At 43.2% G+C, this 15,794-nt stretch overlaps 1 protein-coding gene across 2 annotated transcripts in view; it reads left to right on the top strand.

Annotated features, from left to right (window-relative positions):
* Nucleotides 1-15,794, top strand: part of ostf1 (osteoclast stimulating factor 1) — a 103,576-nt gene that overhangs the window by 16,585 nt on the left and 71,197 nt on the right. For both annotated transcript variants that reach the window (XM_041186492.1, XM_041186491.1), the window contains exon 2: nt 7,871-7,917. In XM_041186492.1, coding sequence (XP_041042426.1) covers nt 7,871-7,917 — 47 coding nt within the window. The remainder of the gene's footprint in view (nt 1-7,870; nt 7,918-15,794) is intronic.

The raw sequence follows: 15,794 nt of genomic DNA on the forward strand, positions 1-15,794 counted from the left end.
ACCCCAGGGATTCCTGCACTACCTCCCTGGTGCTTTTACTCTGTATGTCAGTCACCCATTCTCTTTCTGCCTGTGTACTTTTTACCTGCAGTGTGACCACCTCACTGTAGGTGCTATCCACAAAGATCTCAGCCTTGTGGACATTCCATAGTGACTCCAGACACAGCTCCAGCTCTGAAACATGGATTTCAAGTAGTTACAACTGGAGACACTTACTGCACACGTGGTCACCTTTTTTACTTTAAAGATTGGACAGCAGAAATATTCACCAGTTTATTTGCCAAGACCACAGCTCCTCTTACACTGGCCCCTGGTCTAATTCGATGAATTTCTATTTCCCCTGTGATGTCAATCTTGGGTGAGTTCAAAAATCACACCTCTCATTTAGCTTTTCAACTCCTGGTCTCCTGCAGGCTAAAGAAGATAAAGAAAAGAGCACCTCCTTTTCTCCTCTCTGCCCCTTAACCTCTCTTATTCATATTATTGAGATTCAAATGACTTTCCTATCAGGCAGTTACAGAACCAGATTAGGCCAGTTACTTTAATTTGCTGATCTCACCTCTCCAGGAGAGGGCTTAATTAGCCCCGTCCCAAGCCTCTAAGAAAATTAAAACAGTAAATTTAAGTAGAATGCTAAATTGCAAGCAGACAGTACTAGATTTTATGAAAGATTAACCCTTAAACTTTAAAATTTATCTCCCTTCTCACCAAACTCGCAGTGATTCCACTCTGCACCAGTGCACTCTGTGGCAAATTGAAAACGTTGTTGTATAATTGAATGGGTACCAATATTACACCAATGACTGTACTTCAAAACCCCACACTGGGACGTCCCAAAGCACTTTACAGCCAAAGCCACGAAAGATGCAATATAAATTGATGTTCTTTATATACTTCTGGTTCCTTTCCCAAGGGCTTCTCTTCATGAATGAGCCAATGCATTGAGTGTTGCAGAATATGGAGCTGTTGTTACAACCGGGTGAGGAGGGATGAGCTAGCTCCCTCTTTATTCAGCTCCCTCAGATGGTTGCAACAAAGGTTTGTTTAAGATTCTTTTCCCAATCCAAATGTGTTTACTTTTTAATAAGGAGCCAATCAGATCAGGTTTTCTTGGGTCAAAGTTTGTGATTAAAACCTGAGGAAAAGTAATAAAAGACACGACACACAAATCAAAAATAAGAAAGGTAAGAGTCCAAAAAAAGGTAAAAGGAATATACAAGTAAGTCTTTGGCTTGTCTGTGAGGTGTAGCTGGTGGTACATTGTGGCCATTTGTTGGGTAGTTTCGGTAGACCAGACTTTCAGTTTTGCAGTCTGCTGCAGACACTTGCTGGCTTGCTCCCAGAGGGAGAGATGACCTGCTTGTCTCTGCTGGGGTGACCGAAGATGCTGTCCCGTTTCTTCCTGCTTGTTGTCTGTCTCTGCTAAAACACACTTGCCTCCAGCAAGGGAGAGGGGACCTGCTTGTCTCTGCAGGGTAACTTTGAAGACTGATTGCTTCTTGCTTCTGTCACTGCCAAACGCTGGTCTTCAATCAGTTTTAACTCATTTTCTCCGTGTATTCGCGGGAGGGGGAAATAGGCATATCTTGCATTCAAAGTCCATTTTGCTTTCATCGCAAACTTTTTGACACATTCTGAGATATAAATCAATGAGAGATGGGTTTTTGGATGTCTGATGAGATGTAGCTGGCTGGGGAAGCCGTTTCTGATGTCTTCACGAACACAGGAGATTAAAGTCTAGCCTTTTGCATTTTCTATTCCTCGCTTACAAGTGTCTCTATTTGAAGTGGGCCTTGATACCAATTCAGGTGTGAATTCCATGTCCTCTCAGGACAGGTTTGTCAGCATAATCCACATAGGAATTTTTCAGAAAGTGGTAACTTCACAATATCAGCCATCTTTTGAGCAGTGTCTTTTCTTGTATTTATTTTAAAAAAGCACAGGTCTTTCCAAAAAAAGCTCAATATGCCCATAGTTAGTTGATGAAATTGTCCATTTTCATGACACTGTATATTGGGAAGTATTGGAATAATGTTGCCTAATATAACTGGGAATCAAAACAATGTGTTGGCATACCAGACAATGCTTTCAATTAATTTACAATTGAGAAAACTGTTTGGCAAGGCAATTTGGTGTGTGTTTGGTGGGGGGGGGGTGGTGTTTGCGGAGATGGGAAGGGAGGGAGGGTGGGTGAGGATGCTGTGTGTGGAGAGGGGGAGGAAAATGGTAGGGGAGAAATTCTGCTTTAAATTAGGCTTTGAATTCTTTGACCATTTCCATAGTCACAAAATCAAAGAGCACTTGGGTCCCAGCTATAAATCAAGAGCTGAAGGTGTTTGACATAATCTCCCTTCTTGGTTAGGTACGCCAATGTAGTCACTCCACTCCATGGTCACTGTTTTCTTCCTTAACAAAATCTGCTGCATTTAATATTATTTCAACTTTAAAGAATTGCAAAACTTTCAAACTTTTTCTGCGTCAAATGATATCATAACCCTGTTTGCACTGGAAGTTGTGCTGATGTTCTGATGATACGGTTTCCAGATTTGAAGGCTAAGACAGTGTTTTTATCATTAGTGTTGTGCAAATATTAAGTCTTATATTTTTTCCCGACTCTCCATCACCATCCTAAACAGCATGCTGCTGGTGTCAATGATAGCCACCAGGGGCCCGCTTTGACTGGCTGTACGCAGTTTTCGTTTTTGTAATATAGAACCAGAATATTGAGTTTAGTCCATACATGGGCTAGGTTTCATTCTACTGGCAATTACCCTTTGTGATGAATGTGGAGCTACTTCAGCATGGACTTGGAATTGGTAGGGGAGTACCTGGGAAACTGTAAATGACTCATGAAAATTCATAATGAAAATTCATAATGAAAATTTGTTATGTCAGCACTGTTAATGAATTCGAGTTGTCACCTTGACAATGGGGCTTGAATAACTAGCTTGCATTTTGAAATCTTAGTTACTCTTTCAAAGAGTAATTTCCTAACAACAACAATTTTGCTTGGGGGATGGGAGTGGGGATATAATGTGACCAATAACTGCATTTATTTTGTTTTCCTCCTTTTTCTAGCATAACTCGGAGGAAGTGTTATTCTTTGTAGTCCCTGTAAGCGAAACCCAGTCTATGATTACTTTCTGTTAACTATTGTTTTAGGCAGTGAAATTGATAATAATGGGACACTATTATCTCAAACGAAAGAGTCTGTATTAACTATCAATCTCAATTTTAAAACAATTAATTCAGTTAGCTTTTTTGTGGGAGAGAGTTCCACACTTCTTCCACCCTTCACAGAAAAGGTGTGTTGCCTAACATCTTTCCCAAATGGCCTTGGTCTGATTTTAAGGTTATGTTCCCTTGTCTTAGTGTTACTAAACAGAGGAAGCAGTTTCTCTCCCTAATTGTATCAACTCTTTTCAAAATCTTAGAAAGTCAACCAGCCAAAACACCCCTTAACTTTCTACCGTAGATCATGATGTCGATTTTGTAAAGCCACTCCATTTTTTTCCAGCTCCAGAAATCATGTTTTTGCATATACTCGGAGTATAAGTCGACCCCTCTTTTCAGCCATGACATGCTGTACTTGCATTAATGGTCAAGCTCAATTGTTTACCCCACGCACATATGTTTTACTTACTGGTACCTTATAACTGGGTGCAAGGAATCAAGCAAGTGATACAGGCTGTATTTTGAAGATGCATGAGAATTTAAGATACACCCTCATAGAGTAGACCCTACATGGCGAATGAAAAAGATGGTCGTCACCCACACCCAGGCTGACGATTCACTTTTTTTTACACCCGACATATAAGTCCATCTCTATTTTTGCAGGGATTTTTCGATGCTTCAAAGGTTAACTTATACGCTGACACTACTAGCCTTCTAGTTTTAAAGGCTAATATCCTGTCAGCTATTAGGATTATATTTTGTACCTGACCACTACATTTCAATGATCTGTGTGCTCAGACCCTAACCTGTGCAACTGAGATTTCTTCTAATAGCCTGGGAGTCCCTTATCCTGACATCCACTCCAACTCAACTATTTTCGTTAAAGTGTTTATGGAAATCGTCTAATTGGGGGGAAAAATACGTACTGGGGTTATTAAATACTACTATATTTTTGGCGTTCTTAATTGCAATCAATATGAGCAATAGCATTGAAGTAGAACAGCATGTCTGAAGGAAAATGGGTATTACTAGAAGCACAGTATCCATCGAATAATGTCTTTTTTGAACCACCTCATTTATGGAGAGGGAAAGGAGGAAGATACAGAGAGAATTTTAAAGGATGTGACGCACTCTCAAGGTATCCCAACACCACATGACTTTTTTGTTTGCCAGTCTGCCAGATATAATGTATGCTATGAATGCAAAGTAAAATGCCCATATGTAATGTGCTCTGACATATTGCAAAGCATTTGCAAAACAATAGATGCAGCTTAAAAAAAACTTTTACTTCCTTTGACAGTAATTTTGATACTGAGCAATTTAATACTTCCTTACAATTGTTCAAACTGGACTATAAGAGAACAAAATTGTAAACAAAAACATCAAAAGCCAAGTGTATCAAGCTCGTTGCCTTCTGAGGTGACAATTTTAAAATTCACATCTGTTTTCAAGTTCCTCCCTGAGTCTGTAATCTCCTCCAACCCCCAACCCTCCCTGAGTTCATCTAATTCTGGCCTTTTGAGTATCCCTAAACATAACTGCTCCCCATTAGTAGCCATGCCTTTAGCTATCTGGAATTCCCTCCTTAAAACGATCTTCCTCTCTTCCTTGCCTTCCTCCTTTAAGATGTTCCTTTAAACCTACCTCCTTGACCAAGTGATTGGTCGTCTGCCCCAATATCTCCTTATGTGGTTCAGTGTCAAATTTTGTTTTATCGTGCTTCAGGTGAAATAGGAGGTTTTATCTAAATACAAGTTGTAGCTGTCTGATCAAATTCTGGCTAGGTATACCTCTTGTTACAGATTGCGTGAACTGTGTTTGTCTCTAATTTCAGACGCTGTATTTCTTTTTTAATAAGTTAATATTGATGAGCGCAATAAAAAAGGAAATTAATCTCATATGGGGGAAAAGAAACTGCAGCTGAGGAAATGTGGGTGAAGACTTGGAGTTTGGTGATAGTGGGAATTTTAAGTGTTAATTTTGTTCTTAAATTTTGCGCTTAAAAATCTAATCTATAATATACTGTAATCAGCAGTAACTGGATAGTACTGTGTAAGTAGGCTGAGTTCTTTTTTTTTCTTGCAGTTTAGACAGGGTAAAGTCTCAGCTGTAGGAGCTGAGTAGTTAATTAGCTAGCTGGTTGAACCTGGTTACTGTAGCCCCAGTTCAGTTTACTATAAATTCAGGGTTCTTTAGTACAGCCAAGGTAAATGGAGTGCAGCTAAGGAAACTGAGTGAAGACTTGGAGTTTGGTGAGAGCATAAAAGTAAGGATGTTCTGCTTCAGTTATACAGGGCATTGGTGAGACCACATCTCAAATATTGTGTGCAGTTTTGGTCTCCTTGTTTAAGGAAGGATGTAAATGCATTGGGGGCAGTTCAGAGGAGGTTTACTAGATTGATACCTGGAATGAGTAGGTTGTCTTATGAGGATAGGTTAGACAGACCGGGTTTGCTTCCACTGGAATTTAGAAGAGTGGAGGGGGTGATTTGATTGAAGTCAAGACCGTTCAGGATTTTATATACAAGGTGGGCATGGAAAAGATGTTTCCTCTTGTTGGTGAACTAGGGGATACTGTTTTAAAATTAGAGGTTGTCATTATAGGACAGAGATGAGGCAAAATCTTTTCTGAGGGTTGTGCGACTTTGGAACTTTGCCTCAGAAGGCGATGAGGCCACTGAATATTTTTAAGACAGCGGTAGATAGATTCTTATTAGGCAAGGGAATCAAAGATTATTGGGGGTAGATGGGAATGTGGAACTCGAAGCACATACAAAGCAGCCATGATCTTATTGGTGGAGCAGGCTCAAGGGGCCAAATGGCCTACTTCTCCTATTTCATATGTTTGTATGAACAAATTACACGAAAACATTGAGAATTGTGCATGCTGACCTCTGCTCAAAGAAAGGGCAGAAATATTATTCATCAGTAAGAGAGGAAGAATATTGAGAGATGGAAACACCCTCATAGTCACCACATGCAAAATGTGCAAAGGCCAATCAAGTTCATGCATTGTATGTATTGCACCCACATGGAAAAAATAATTTGCATTTGTATAATGGCTTATCACATCCATAGGCTATCACAGTGCCTTTCAATTGATGGATTACTTTTGAAGTGCAGTGAGTTCTGCAAATGTTATCCCTTCGCACCAACCGACTGCTGAAGAGGCTGGTGGCCAACTGTACATCCTCCAATGCATCTTGCTAGCATGCCTCTGCATTTAACTGTTCTAGATAACAATTCAGGGAGGTCTTGTGGCAGAGTGGTAGCATCTCTACCTTTGGACCAGAAGCTCTGGGTTCAAGTCCCACTTCAGGACTTGATGGCCACTGAAGGTGCATGCATAACAGGGCCAAAAAGGTTGATTAAGAGCCTGTAAGTCCTTCCAAAATGCCTGATGGCAGGCAGCAAAGAGTGGGAGAATTGTAGTAGGCAATGGCAGACCACTGCAGTACTTGCCAAGCATAATCATGGACTAATCCTATGGAAGCCCATGGTTGCCACACCCTCTTAGCATATGGTACCCGAAGGAGGAGGAGATGACAATTCAGGATACCATAAGAACCATGACCTATCATGAAGGCCCAGTTTTTTGGGCCTATTCACCTAGATAGCAAGGCCCACCTTGCAACAAATAAACAAGTGTACCTGTCATTATATGAAGATGCATCCTGCTTTGGTGAAGTACAGCTTTCCTTGCAAAAGTTGAGACTGATGCACATCTGGGCTGTATACCAGCCAGAATTAGAAAATGCCAAGCAGTCCAGGACCTTTAGAACCTCTCTTCCCATAATCCCCTACACTTCTCTTCTGAACAGCTATGCGTCCATTGATCAAACAGGGCAATGAATCCAGTTGACTTAACCATTGCACCATACAAATTGCCTCAGCCCTTTGAACCACGTTGCTCCCACCATGTACATAATCATGTCAAGAAACCGAAATATATCGATGCAATTCTCTTGTAAGTACTGTGCAATTGAATTTACAATGGGTTGTATCTTGTGGGGTGGTCACATGCAGAAATGCCTGCTCCAGAAATATTTCTTGCTAAATGCTTCGGAGTGTGTCCAGTTGCCTCTCGAGCTGTGCAGTTTGCTGTTTGAGGAATGCAACCTTTGTGTACTAAGTACATGTGTATTGACCTTACATGGTACCCATGTCCAGACAGGTCCACTTTGTGCATACCAAATACCATCTTCCCATGATCCTACCATAGCTATTTATATTTTCATTAAATATTGTGTATAGTCATTGAATTAGTTATGTGTACTCTAGTTTTTTTTCACTTAATGTGCTGTGGAAGTCTTTGATTGTCCTACCCCCACCCTTCCCCCTCCTCCCTCCACCATGATGTTTGCTGGCAAGTCTCAAGAGCTGTACCGCCAGAGTCTCCTCTCCACGGTTGCCACTGAGGAGGGGGAACTGCTTTTGGCAATACCCTTCTACTATTCAATCCGAATGTGTGAAAACAAATAGTCATCAAGGTGAAGAAAATGTTAGTGGTTATTCAGTGAAGCTTTTTTGTTGCTGATCGTCTAAGGCCTTAGAAATTCCAAGTTTCTGTATTTGTGCAAAACTTGATTGTAGGCTCGGACCATCTTTTTAAGCTGATGATTTAATCTGCATAAAATGTAATTTTAGGAAAGAAATGATCAGTAATTAGAATTCACTGTTTATCTTTGTTTTTCAGGTCAGGTGAGAGTTTACAGAGCTCTATTTGCATTTGAACCCAGAACAGTAAGTCATTTTTATGCTGAAAAATTTTATTGATTTGTGTGTGGCTGAGCTCAGCTACAGGGTAATTTGAAATGTAAATGTAATTGTTTCAGGGTATGCAGTTTTGTGCTCTCTTAATAACAAAACATGACACCTAACAGTGCAGCTGTTACAAACAAGGGTCCATATACACTTTTTTTACATGTATTAACTAATTGAGTTTTATACATCTTTTGCTGATGATCTAGAGAGTACACAGTGCAGTCAAAAGCACAAGAGGTTTGGGGATGGGGAAAAGAAAATGTGTAAGCCTAAATGTATAGTTTTTATTCTTTGCCTAAATAATAGTTGCTATACCTCAAAATGCAATTCACTGGATGCAAAACATTTTAGGACATCTGGAGATGTGACCTTTTGCTATATAAGTGAAAATATTCTTTGAATTCCCTTAAATGTGATGTAATATATAAATTCATGTTCTTAAACAACCTAACATTACACACTTTCATTCAAATTCAAATATCTATGTTCTATTATTTCCTTAGGTACAAGGCATCATTATAACGTTATGGGCAGAATTTGTGTTTCCAATTACTGCTTGTGTTCAGTGTGTTATTTAAGAGGTGTTTGTTTTCTTAATGTCAGCGTGGGTGCCCCATTTAAATAATTCCAGAAGCAAGCTTTTTGTGAGTTTCAAAAAGGTTATTTCTTACCTCACACACTGAATTTGATGCAACAGGTAAAAACAAAAAAACTGCGGATGCTGGAAATCCAAAACAAAAGTTTTGAATTTGATGCAACGTTTCACATACTCATCTCTCAAACACACAGGTTAGATATGGATGAGGGTAATATACTCATAAAGCTTTAGTATCTCAGTCTCTTTCGTGGCAGGCCTGTCGTTCCTTGGATGAAGTTGAAATGAAGGCCTTATAAAACAGGATTCTCAGCAGGCTTTGAGGTTTCTTAGAGTTGAGCTTCTGGGAGGTTGGTTCCTAGGCTAACTTTAACTGGAACAGTTTGGGGAATCCATCTCCCTGGTAGGATTTCCCACTATCAAGGGTATTACTGTTTACTATGTTGGCTGCTTGGGTGACTTGAAGCTAGTTTGATAGCTTTCAGTGGAATTATCTATCTACAAGCAACTTCATGCTGGTTTTAGAAGCAGAAAACAAAATGGTCCCCTCATCATGTGACTTCCACAAATTCAAAGTCTTTTTCCCCAAACAAAAGGTGTGTATGCTGATTCCAATTCTGTGTTGTTGTGACACCTTGAGATTCACCCAGATTAGTTTGGTTGAGGGAAACTATCATCATACAATGGAAGGTTGATAGGATCTATTCAGGTTCTTCTTACACACATTGTTTCACTCTGGACTAAAGGGGACGTTGAAACTTAGGGTCAGGTCAACTGGAGTTCTAAAGCCCATTTGTGTGATCCATCCTTAAACAAAGGGATGTGTGAATTTGCAGATGACTATGAATGTCCATATTTAATTAGGTATTTGCTTGAGCCTTAGGACTGCCAGGCGCTTAAAATACCAAAGTTCACATGGTTTTCAGTGGTCATTTTAATAGCCTGTGTGTCTGCTTTTAAAAGTATTAACTATAGTTATATCCCAGTATATTAATGGATTTTTGATTCATCTTAATCTTGGCAGATCTTAATCTTTTACAAAAGCGCATAACAGTTTGGCTCTTGATACCTTGATATTTTGTTCTTCCCTACTCTTGTTCTAGCTCCTATTTTATCTATTATTGAAAATATTAACATCATTGGGTACAAAGAAGATCTACACAGCTGCAACCATCACTAAAAATGGGTTGATTTTAACAGCACAAACCTAAAAATCAAATATCTTTTCCCTCCTTTTAACTCTGGCAAAGTATTTTATGATTTCTGTAGAGAGCGGTAAAAGTTTAAAGTGAAATTTGAACTCCCAATTATTAGCTTTAAAAGAACTTTTACCATATCAATGACCAAAGACAAAACATTATTAATTAAACACTATTTGTTTTCCATATTCAACTTTAACCAAGTTGCCCCTTTCTACTTTTTACTGACACCTGAAAACCCCAAGTTTGTTAATTTACTCAATCTCATAAGTGGACATTCTGTTCTCCTGGAACCAATTCAAAGTATTTAACACCTCCTAAGTGTTTACTTCTGTTTTTTTCCCTTTCCCAATACCATTTTTCACCATGAAAGTGTTCCCTGGGGATTCTCCCTCTAGCTTAAGCTAGGCAAAGCCTCCAGCCATGTTTTAACTCCGCACAAACTAGGCTTTTAAACGAATTCTGCTTGGTGAATGATAGAATCAGCATTTTCTCTGCTTAAGATGCAGGCCTCTTGTCTTCATGCTCTACCCCCTCCTAGTCAGCTGTAGGTCACTCAAGACCAAATCTGAAACTCTTTCTCCCCCCCACCCCCCGTATGAAATCTCTGGACTTATAGGGCAATCTGTGATCTAATCTCCAAATGGCTTCCTTTACCCTCCCCTCTATAGCAACGGAAGATGAGGAGGTGATGGCGTAGTGGTATTGTTGCTGGATTAGTAATCCAGAGACGCAAGGTAATGCTCTGGAGTCCCAGGCTTGAATCCCGCCATCAAATTCAATAGAAATCTGGAATTAGAAGTTTAATGATGACCATGAAACTGTTGCTGTTTGTTGTGAAGATCCATCTGGCTCGTTAATGTCCTTTTAAGGGAAGTATATCTGCTGTCCTGACCTGGTCTGGCCTACATGTGACTTCAGACCCACAGCAATGTGGTTGACTCTTAAATGCCCTCTGAAATGGCCTAGCAAGCACTCAGTTTGATCAAACCGCTACAAAGTCACTAAAGAGGGATGAAACCAGAAGGACCACCAGCAATGACCTAAGCACCGGAAAAGGCAACGGCAAATTCAGCCCTGTCAACCCTAATGTCTGGGGAATAGTGTCAAAATTCAGAGAGCTGTCTCACAGACGAGTCTTACTTAAAAGCCTGATATAGTCATTCTCACGGAATCATACCTTAGAGATAGTGTCCCAGACATCACCATACCTGGGACCCCAGCAGAGGTGGCAGCACAGTGGTATACAGTCGGGTGTGAGTTGCCCTGGGAGTCCTCAATATTGACTCCGGACCCCATGAACTCTTAAGGCATAAGATCAAACATGGGCTAGGAAACCTCCTACTGACCCCACCTCCTTAGCTGATGAATCAGTAGTCCTCCATGTTGAACACCACTTGAAGGAAGCACTGAGGGTTGCAAGGGCACAGAATGTACTCTGGGTGGAGCATATCCATCGCCAAGAGTAGCTCGGTAGCACTACTGCTGGCTGAGTCCTAAAGGACATAACTGCTAGACTGGGTTTGCGGTAGATGGTGAGGGAACCAACAAGAAGGAAAAACATACTTCACTTCTTCCTCACCAATCTGCCTGCCGCAGATGCATCTGTCCATGATAGTATCGTTAGGAGTGACCACTGCACAGTTATTGTAGAGATGAAGTCCTGCCTTAATTGTGTTGTGGCACTAAACTGTGCTAAATGGGATTGATTTCGAACAGATCTAGCAACTCAAGACTGAGCATCCATGAGGCACTGTGGGCCATCAGCAGCAGCAGAATAGTACTCAAACATAATCTGTAACCTCATGGCCTGGCATATCCCCTACTCTACCATTACCATCAAGCCAAGGAGGGGATTAACCCTGGTTCAGTGAAGAGTGCAGGAGGGCATGCCCGGAGCAGCACCAGGCATACATAAAAATGAGGTATCAGCCTCGTGAAGCTATAACACAGGATTACTTGCGTGCCAAACAGCATAAGCAGCAGGTGATAGACAAAGCTAAGTGACCCCACAACCAACAGGTCAGACCTAAGCTCTGCAATCCTGCCACATCCAGTCGTGAATGGTGGTGGCTAAATAAACAACTCGCTGGAGGAGGAGGCTGCATAATTATCCCCATCCTCAATGATGGAGGAGCCCAGCACATCAATGCAAAAGATAAGGCTAAAGCATTTGCAACAACCTTCAGCCAGAAGTGCCAAATGGAAGATCCATCCCGGCCTCCTCCTGAGGTCCCCGGCATCACAGATACCAGTCTCCAACCAATTCGAATCACTCCACGTGATATCAAGAAATGGCTGAAGGCATTAGATAGCGCAAAAGCTCCAGGCCCTGACAATAATCTGGCAATAGTACTGAAGACTTGTGCTCCAGAGCTTGCCACGCCCCTAGCCAAGCTGTTCCAGTACAGCCACAACACTGGCATCCACCCGGCTATGTGGAAAATTTCCCAGGTATGTCCTGTATACAAAATGCAGGACAAATCCAACCTGTCCAATGAGCGCCTCATCAGTAAAGTGATGGAAGGGGTCATCTACAGTGCTATCAAGCAACACTTGCTTAGCAACAACCTCACTAACGCCCAGTTTGGATTCCGCCAGGGCCACTCAGCTGCTGACCTCATTACAGCCTTGGTTCAAACATAGACAAAAGAGCTGAACTCCCGAGATGAGGTGAGAGTGACTCCCTTGACATCAAGCAACATTTGACTAAGTGTGGCATCAAGGAGCCCTAGCAAAACTGGAGTCAATAGGAATCAAGGGGAAAACTCCACTGGTTGGATTCATACCTAGCATAAAGGAAGATGGTTGTGGTTGCTGGAGGTTAATCACCTCAGCTCCAGGACATCACTGCAGTTGTTCCTCATGGTCGTGTCCTCAGCCTAACCATCATTAGCTGCTTCATCAATGACCTTCCTTCTATCATAAGGCCAGAAGTGAGGATGTTCCCTGATGATTTCACAATGTTCAACACCATTCGCGACTCCTCGGCCAGAATTTTCCCATTGGCGAGTGGAGGCAGGCCCTGCATTCCCACAGGTAAAATGACGCGCAGTGACATTGGGCGATCGTCCCAACGTCATTGTGATATTTGGGAAGGTGGGTGCGCTATAAGTTCGGATGCATGCCCACCATCAATTAACAGACCAGTTAAGGCCCTTAAGGCATCAATTTATCTCGATTTTTTGCAGCCCGTGTGATCTTCAGGGTGTCGCACAGGCACAACAGGCAGGCAGGAGACATTTGTATAAACCTCATCCATGGGTGGGATAACAGGGGTGAGTGGGGTCGCGAATGTGATGTTTGAGGGATTTAAGTGTGAAAGTAACTTTTACTTGCCTGAGTGAGCAGGAAGACTTCAAAACTCATACCAGCCGCTAGGACAGGAGTAAAAGCTTGGCCAGGACTCTACAGTAGAAATCATTTCTGGGGCCTGCAGCTTTCAGGAAGCCTTCCCGTAGCCTGGGAATGGGAGTTGTGCTCTCCACTGGAGGAACCTCCTCTGAGGAGGAAGGGAGGGCCAGAAGGGGGAGGAGACCAGGAGTCCATATTCACTGCTATCCTGTAGGCCTCGATGACCATGGCGGATGTACTCTGGCCCGCGGATCATTTGATGGCCCCACTGGGAGGGAGTGGCCAGCTCCACAGCTGGCTTCTCCCCAATCATCACACCCTTATCGGATGCCACGGTCACTGGCAGGGGCCTGAGGAGCCACCGCCCTCATCCGGAGTGCCCTGAGAGGAGCCCGCAGAGAAGACAGGCGGCTGCTGTGTTGACGTGAGGTTGCTTTGGACCTCCCTGCTCACCGTTGATGGATGGCCACCAAGCTGGGATACTTGGTGGCCAGACTATCTCCACACTGGCACTGATCAGGTGTGGCCAATGCCGCTGTGAGGACTTGCAGGTCCGAACACAACCCCAGAAGGCCCTAAGGTCCTGGAGGTGCCTATCCACGAGAGTCGCCATTGTCTCCATGGAGGAAGCATGGTGCTCAGCCATGAGGCTCATTGCATCGGTGATGCTCCGCATGGACTCCTCCAGCACGGGCAGCATGCCACGCAGAGCCTCATGTATCTCCGCCAGATTGTCCCGCATATCCTGCTGCATTTGCAGTGTTCAGTGTCTTACGTTTCACTCCAGAGGCACATCATCAGCCACCAACTGATCAAGTACCTGGTCCCCAGCAGTCCCCCCGTCTGCTGGTGCCCTGGGCACTCTCTGTCCCTGCCCGCACCTCAAGCGAGTGTGAAGTGCCCTCACCGCCGTGCCCTGGGACACTAGCCGAAGATCTAATTCTCACCGAGGTGCTAGTATCTGTGCTGGTGCCTGCCTGACTGAGCTGGTGACATGCTGGAGAGTGCATTTGCTCGGGGATTTCAGGGGTGAGAGGTGGGCCCTCTGTCTCCTCCTCCCGGCCGTGCTTCGGTGATGCTGAAAGGAAGAAAAAGGACATTTGACTAACTACAGTGCAGACATTGTCAACTTGCATGCCGTTCCCCCCGATCATTATGTGCTCATCCTTCAGTAATCGAGGGTAAACCCATGTTGCTAAGTTCAATCATGGAGCATTCAGCAGTGCCGTGGCTTCTGTGACACAGTGACCTGAGCGCTTGCCAAACGTACCTCCTCGTGGTACCCCAGTTTCACTGCCATCGGTGGACCTGGGGGCATGACGCCTCTCAAGGTCCATGGCCTGCTGTTCGAAAGGCGTAAGGATGGCCAACTGGGCCGCTGTCTGCCAGTCCACATTTGTTATGACACATTGCGCGCAGTCTTCCTGATAAGGAGAGAAGAGCATTGATTAGTCCAGCCTGCACCTGAATTCCTATTGCATCCCTGCCAACCCAGCCAGAGTGGGACATTGCAGGACTCCAGTACTTCATCACCCCACAGCTGCTTCACCCTCCCCCCTTAAACCAGCTTATCAGCTTATATTTCACCTCTCTTCTATTTTTCCTTAGTTCTGTTGAAGAGTCATACAGACTTAAAACGTTAACTGTGTTCCTCTCCTGTCAGACCTACTGAGTTTTTCCAGGTATTTTTATTTTTGTTTTAGTCCAAAAGCATAATGGCCCAGATCTCCCTTTCTCCTGATGATCGTACCCTGGAAGATGCACTGGGGGACCCCTCGGCAGTCCCAATGCAAGGACTCCGCGGGAATTGTCTGGGAACTTTCAACTTTGGTGGGCAATTCCTCTGCACCTGGAGCCCTCTGCAAAAGTCTCCAACTCAGATTTGAAGTTGGAGACTTCAGAGGGTTCCGACTCACTTAACTGGTAGTTACCCAGGAAATGTTAGGCAGGGGGAAAAAAACATATCTAACTCCTGGGTAACTCTACAACTGACCCCGCCCCTCCCCTGAGTCCCCACTGACAATCCCGGACTCTGCGCCCCTCCCCCTCCTCCGAACAGACCTCACCACCTCATTCACACTCATTCATTAACACACTGAAAAGCTATTTAAACGTCCCAAAGCTCTTCAATGTTGGTGAAGGAATACTTGGTAAAATTGGGCAGCTGGTGCTTTAAAAGGGGGTGTGGCTTTGCTTCCCCCAACAACCCTGCCTTATGAAGAAGCCAGATCAGATATGCTCCATGTTTCTGGAGAACCATGCTTTGTAAGTTCAGGCCAGAAATGTGGAGCTCTGGTGCTGTGTTTAACAATAGGAGTGGAGTGGCAATCTGACGGTGATTGCCACTCCTCAGCAGGCTCAGCCCAATATCATATAAACTTCACACTTGTAACAGTATGGCCACCCCAATGAAGGAGAAGTAAAACCGAGACATTCTTTTCATTTAAAGTAGTCCTCCAAAGTAAGTTTGAGAAGAATCTTGGGTGACTAACTGTTCAAAGAAATGATAGTTTACTTACTGAAATGGGGTCCTGAGTCAGGCCACCGTCCTTGCTAGGTTGTGTTGAAGATGTTTCCGATGGTGGTTCCATGGGAAGTAACAGGTGTCGTGAACTGAACTAGCTGGAGAGCTCATTGGAGTTGTGGGATTGGTGGTAATCACATTTCATAAGAACATAAGACCACTGCAAATATCCCAGAACATAATT

The sequence above is a fragment of the Carcharodon carcharias genome, chromosome 4 (genome assembly GCF_017639515.1).
Source record: "Carcharodon carcharias isolate sCarCar2 chromosome 4, sCarCar2.pri, whole genome shotgun sequence".
NCBI lineage: Eukaryota > Metazoa > Chordata > Chondrichthyes > Lamniformes > Lamnidae > Carcharodon > Carcharodon carcharias.